Source organism: Oncorhynchus mykiss, chromosome 2 (assembly GCF_057628025.1).
Source record: "Oncorhynchus mykiss isolate SJ-2025 chromosome 2, ASM5762802v1, whole genome shotgun sequence".
Taxonomy (NCBI): Eukaryota; Metazoa; Chordata; class Actinopteri; order Salmoniformes; family Salmonidae; genus Oncorhynchus; species Oncorhynchus mykiss.
The window spans coordinates 3,224,113-3,230,758 of NC_143023.1; the positions used below are offsets into that span (position 1 = coordinate 3,224,113).

At 40.4% G+C, this 6,646-nt stretch overlaps 1 protein-coding gene across 1 annotated transcript; it reads left to right on the plus strand.

The window, feature by feature from the left end:
* The first annotated feature begins 657 nt into the window (after positions 1-657).
* Positions 658-4,779, plus strand: LOC149984756 (galectin-1-like). The gene is made up of 4 exons (XM_090216051.1): positions 658-769; positions 1,655-1,734; positions 3,124-3,295; positions 4,491-4,779. The coding sequence occupies exons 1-4, from the start codon at positions 755-757 to the stop codon at positions 4,635-4,637; spliced, it is 414 nt and encodes a 137-aa protein (XP_090072177.1). The 5' UTR covers positions 658-754; the 3' UTR covers positions 4,638-4,779.
* Positions 4,780-6,646: the final 1,867 nt, after the last annotated feature.

Consider the following 6,646-nt stretch of genomic DNA (forward strand, 5'->3'; position numbering starts at 1 on the left):
TCATTACCATAACCCTGATCATTAACGTAACCCTGATCATTACCGTGGACCATAATCCGGATCGTTTCCATTAACCAGTCATCACATTTGACATGCTCTCTCTCTCTCTATTGTACCAAAGTATTGTCCTGTGTGATCCAGTAGTCTATTGGTCCATAGTATTGTCCTGTGTGTGGAAAAACTAACAACATTGCGGCACTTGATTACTGATCAAACACAGTTGATTACTGATCAAACACAGTTGATTACTGATCAAACACAGTTGATTACTGATCAATCACAGTTGATTACTGATCAATCACAGTTGATTACTGATCAAACACAGTTGATTACTGATCAATCACAGTTGATTACTGATCAAACACAGTTGATTACTGATCAAACACAGTTGATTACTGATCAATCACAGTTGATTACTGATCAATCACAGTTGATTACTGATCAAAGAGCAGGTTGTTCAGTATGCGTGACATCATCAGCACTGTACAGTAGTAAGCTGTCTCTACAGTCACCAAGCTCCTTGTTAAAGCCCAGCATTGGGCTCAGTGGGATAATCAAACATCTGTGGATTGAATCATCATGAAGTACCTCTTGACCCCCCTCATCATGCTAATCCGTTAGTGATATGTGAAAGGGGGCTGGACTTATAACCTTACCTTTTAAATCTCTGTGTATCTCAGCATAGAGGCTTCTCTCGTTCCATCCCACACTAGATTCAGGACTGTTTTTGTTCCCCACCACCACCAGTGACAACATGGCAAAGACAATGGTAAGTCTTAATAACTTTCGTGCTTGTCACGCCTTGGCCTTAGTTATCTTTGTTTTCTTTAATATTTTGGTTAGGTCAGGGTGTGACAAGAGGGATTTATGTGTTTTGTCTGGTCTAGGGGTTGTGTATGTTTATGGGGTGTTTCTCTGGTCTAGGTGTTTATGGAAGTCTATAGTTGCCTAGATTGGTTCTCAATTAGAGGCAGGTGTTTATCGTTGTCTCTGATTGGGAACCATATTTAGGCAGCCATGTTCTTTGGGTATTTTGTGGGTGATTGTCTTCTGTCTTTGTGTCTATGCACCAGATTAGACTGTTTCGGTTTTTCCACATGTGTTGTTTTGGTATTTTGTAGTGTTCACGTTTATTGACTTTATTAAACATGTTGAACACTACCCAACGCTGCATTTTGGTCCTCCTCTCCTTCAGCGGAAGAAAACCGTCACAGCGGCCTAAGTATGATTCCCAATCAGAGACGACGATAGACAGCTGTCCCTGATTGAGAACCAGACCCGGCCAAAACATAGAAACACAAAAAACATAGAAAACAGAACATAGAATGCCCACCCCAAATCACACCCTGACCAAACCAAAATAGAGACATATACATATATATACATATAGTAATGTACATAATAGTATTCAGTGTCACACCCTGACCTTAGAGAGCCTTTTTTATGTCTCTATTTTGGTTTGGTCAGGGTGTGACACTGGTTACTATTATGTACATTACTATACAATATTAATGGGACAAACTGTAAATTGTGATTACAAAGCCAGAGATAAATGATGGCATGAAGCAAACCCAACGTGACACGTTGAATAAAAGACGATCCCCTTTGACCTTATACGTCCAAAGACAGTCAACTGTACGCTTCTTCATAACAGGTACTTGAGCTGAAGAATGTGAAGCTGAGAGCTGGAGACCAGTTGAAAGTGGAGGGGAGGATTCTGCCTGAGGCGAAGGGGTACGTACATTTACCTGGTCTGGTCTGGTCTGGAAATCACTCGCAGAGAACCCATCACATTATTTTAGAAGAAGAGTTGAAAAACAAACCAACAGTTCCACAAATGTTTGTTCTAAAGACTAGAGAATGGAGAACGGTTTAGTGTTGCTATACTGTATATGGTATACTGTATGTGTGCTATACTGTATGTGTGCTATTGGTATACTGCACGTGGTACACTGTATGTGTGGTATACTGTACGTGGTGTACTGTATGTGTGGTATACTGTATGTATAGTGTATGTGGTATACTGTATGTGTGCTATACTGTATGTGTGCTATTGGTATACTGCACGTGGTATACTGTATGTGTGGTATACTGCACGTGGTATACTGTATGTGTGGTATACTGTACGTGGTGTACTGTATGTGTGGTATACTGTATGTATAGTATAGTGTATGTAGTATACTGTATGTATAGTGTATGTAGTATACTGTATGTGTGGTATACTGTATGTGTAGTATGCTGTATGTAGTATACTGTATGTGTGCTGTACTGCACGTGGTGTACTGTATGTGTGGTATACTGTATGTATAGTATAGTGTATGTAGTATACTGTATGTATAGTGTATGTAGTGTACTGTATGTGTGGTATACTGTATGTGTAGTATGCTGTATGTAGTATACTGTATGTGTGCTGTACTGCACGTGGTATACTGTATGTGTGGTATACTGTATGTATAGTATAGTGTATGTAGTATACTGTATGTATAGTGTATGTAGTGTACTGTATGTGTGGTATACTGTATGTGTAGTATGCTGTATGTAGTATACTGTATGTGTGCTGTACTGCACGTGGTATACTGTATGTGTGGTATACTGTATGTATAGTATAGTGCATGTAGTATACTGTATGTGGTGTACTGTATGTATAGTATAGTGTATGTAGTATACTGTATGTATAGTATAGTGTATGTAGTATACTGTATGTGTGAAACCAATTCATGTCAGAGAAGTGCAGACATGTAGTGGGGTTTCTGGAATGATTTGTCACGTGACTTCCTATTACTCAGGTCCAAGAAGGGTTCTGTTTGCGGCGAACGCGTCACCTAGCAACGATTTCAGTTGAACGATTTGAATGAACATTCCAAAATGTTGGGGTACAACAACAAACAGCGATGATTACCGTGGTCATACTGCTAATGACTTTATATTCCTACTACATGCAATAGAAACCCTACATGGACAAATTATTATTTGTATCGGCAGTTTCGACCCAAAACGGACACTTACGTTCGCCTCACAACTACCCTTCTCGGACTGTTTCCTAATGTTACCGAACGTTTGCGGGCTTAGCACAAAACAAAATTTTGACAGCGAATTATCTCCCTCGTTTGAACGAACCTCAAGGTTCCAGATAGAACTGGGCTGTGACGAAGATCACCTGGCACTGCACTTCAACCCACGTTTTGAGGATGACACGGACGGTGCTGTGCTTGTGTGCAACTCCAAGATTGACGGCTGCTGGGGTCACGAGGAGAGAGAGAAACACAGTGACCTCCAAAGGGGTTCTACTGTCAAGGTGGGACAATTGTTGGGATGGGAAGAGAGTCCTGACTGGACCGAAGGAGGACGTTAGTCCCAGATATATATATATATATCTATACAAATGTTTAAATAAATGAAAATATAAAATTTGAGAAGAAATGTCATTGTGGTATTTCTTAAAGGGATGAATCGAATGAACTTGTGCATACCATTTTTATGTCTCTGAGTCCAGTATGACGGAAGTTAAAAAGGTAGTTTTGCGTGCCAATGCTAACTTGTGTTAGCGCTAGCTTAGCGCAAAGACTGAACGTATGCTAGCTGTACACGAAGACTAGAAGGCTTTTTTTGCTGATTCACCACCTCTAACTTCATAGTTATCATACTGACTGCATTGTTCAGTGTAGTTAGTTATGAGTTCTGTCATACTGACTGCATTGTTCAGTGTAGTTAGTTATGAGTTCTGTCATACTGACTGCATTGTTCAGTGTAGTTAGTTATGATATCTGTCACACTGACTGCATTGTTCAGCGTAGTTATGAGTTCTGTCATACTGACTGCATTGTTCAGTGTAGTTAGTTATGAGTTCTGTCACACTGACTGCATTGGTCAGTGTAGTTAGTTATGAGTTCTGTCACACTGACTGCATTGGTCAGTGTAGTTAGTTATGAGTTCTATCATACTGACTGCATTGTTCAGTGTAGTTAGTTATGAGTTCTATCATACTGACTGCATTGTTCAGTGTAGTTAGTTATGAGTTCTGTCATACTGACTGCATTGTTCAGTGTAGTTAGTTATGAGTTCTGTCACACTGACTGCATTGGTCAGTGTAGTTAGTTATGAGTTCTGTCATACTGACTGCATTGTTCAGTGTAGTTATGAGTTCTGTCATACTGACTGCATTGTTCAGTGTAGTCAGTTATGAGTTCTGTCATTCTGACTGCATTGTTCAGTGTAGTTAGTTATATAGTGATGTAACAATGAAAGTCTGTAATTAACTAGTCAAGTCGGAGTTGACCTAGGTGTAGAATATAGTGATGTAACAATGAGTCTGTAATTACCTAGTCAAGTCGGAGTTGAACTAGGTGTAGAATATAGTGATGTAACAATGAGAGTCTGTAATTAACTAGTCAAGTCAGAGTTGAACTAGGCGTAGAATATAGTGATGTAACAATGAGAGTAAGTCAATGTGTTGTCATAGTGACGGGTTTCCTCTCTCCCTTCTCTCTCAGATTGTCCTGAAGCTGACCGGAGACCTGTTTGAAGTGGAGATGCCTAATGGACATGAGATCAAATTCCCCAACCGTACCGTCCTGGACGTCATTACCTACGTTCGTGTCAGAGGGGACTTAAAGCTCACCGCCTTTAAGATCTACTAAAGAGACCCATAATAACCACCTTGTGTAGCCTGGCAACAAAGGCACGGCCAATTTGTCTCGTTTGTCTTCCAATTTCCGGTGCGTTCCGGCCCAATGACACACAAGCAAGTGGGCGTGGCTACATATAGAGTTAGACCAATGGGCAGTAAGACAGGATCAATGGCCTGTATCAAATAGTACATGGAAATATGGGGTGACCATGGTATGTTTTGTTGTCACAATATTCTGACAAACAGTAAACACAAGGGACAACTGGGGACGAGGTTAGGATACTGGTTAGGATACTGTCAACTAATTACAGTCCTTTACAAATACAGATGTATTACACACACACACACACACACATCTTACATGAACTGGGGACGAGGTTAGAATACTGTCAACTAATTATATTCCTTTACAAATACAGACGTATTACACACACACATCTTGGCCGGATGAAATATCAGTCCATGTTCTGATACTGTAGTAGCCCAAATGATTACATTATTACTGATCTAATCTCTGATGTTCTGATAGTGTAGTAGCCCAAATGATTACATTATGACTGACCTAATCTCTCATGTTCTGATACCGTAGTAGCCCAAATGATTTCATTATGACTGATCTAATCGCTCATGTTCTGATACTGTAGTAGCCCAAATGATTACATTATTACTGACCTAATCGCTCATGTTCTGATATTGTAGTAGCCCAAATGATTACATTATTACTGACCTAATCGCTCATGTTCTGATACTGTAGTAGCCCAAATGATTACATTATGACTGACCTAATCTCTCATGTTCTGATACTGTAGTAGCCCAAATGATTACATTATGACTGACCTAATCTCTCATGTTCTGATACCGTAGTAGCCCAAATGATTTCATTATGACTGATCTAATCGCTCATGTTCTGATACTGTAGTAGCCCAAATGATTACATTATTACTGACCTAATCGCTCATGTTCTGATATTGTAGTAGCCCAAATGATTACATTATGACAGACCATGTCGACAGATTGGGTCAACAACAGAATAGCCGTTGACTCCAGAAGCATGGAGTAATTTTTAAGATTTCAAATGTTATTTTCTGTATACATTGAATGAAGTAAAACATAATGGACGCATGTCATGTCATCAATAAAGTTCAGCATCCTCAAGTAGAGAACGCCGTGTCTTTGGTTCCAGGATAACATTGTAGCCCTATTCCATACATTTAAAAAAGTTTTAAATCTTATTTTCTTAGAATATAATTGTCCCCAAAGTTGAACTCCCAAGCTTCAAGGCTTTCGATAGATAGCTTTAAAAAAAATCAATCCATTTGAGTGACTCCCACTTCTCTGGAATGTTCCGTGTGTGTCTTGCTGGTTCACCTTGACTCTACAAAACGACATCTTTATTAGATCAAACACTGTAAAGACTTCATGAATAGCCCTTCGTGAATAGAGTGCTACCTGGTGTACTCCTACACACGGCAACAGAGTTTCCTGAGAGTGAGTAGAGTGCTACCTGGTGTACTCCTACACACGGAAACAGATGTTCCTGAGAGTGAGTAGAGTGCTACCTGGTGTACTCCTACACACGGAAACAGATATTCCTGAGAGTGAAGTGGAAGGTGGGGATCCACTGAGGTATAGAGCATCGAGGTATAAAAAGACCACGTGAGAATCCAAGCTATACGAATAATCTCTCCTATCACCGAAAAGGAATGTCCTTTAGATGCCTTATGTTCCTTAGACCCAATCCTGTCCTGTCCTGTCCTGTCCTGTCCTGTCCACTCTCCCAAACCCCCAAAGGGACAATATATCACGGGCCATGTGAGAAGTTGTCCCTCAGAGTGACTGCAGATTCAATTACAAGCCAGTTGAGAATGAGGCCAAGGCATCCATCAACAGCAGGCGAGCAATACCTCGAGACCTCTTTAATATTAGACATCGGGCACCAGCTGTTATTGACAAATAGACACACGCCACCACCCCTCGTCTTACCAGACGTAGCTGTTCTGTCCTGCCGATGCACGGAAA

Coding starts and splice junctions, on each gene's coding strand:
- LOC149984756 (XM_090216051.1), top strand. Junction 1,735..3,123: donor ATTCTGCCTGAGGCGAAGGG/GTACGTACATTT, acceptor ACGAACCTCAAG/GTTCCAGATAGAACTGGGCT. Junction 3,296..4,490: donor AAAGGGGTTCTACTGTCAAG/GTGGGACAATTG, acceptor CTTCTCTCTCAG/ATTGTCCTGAAGCTGACCGG.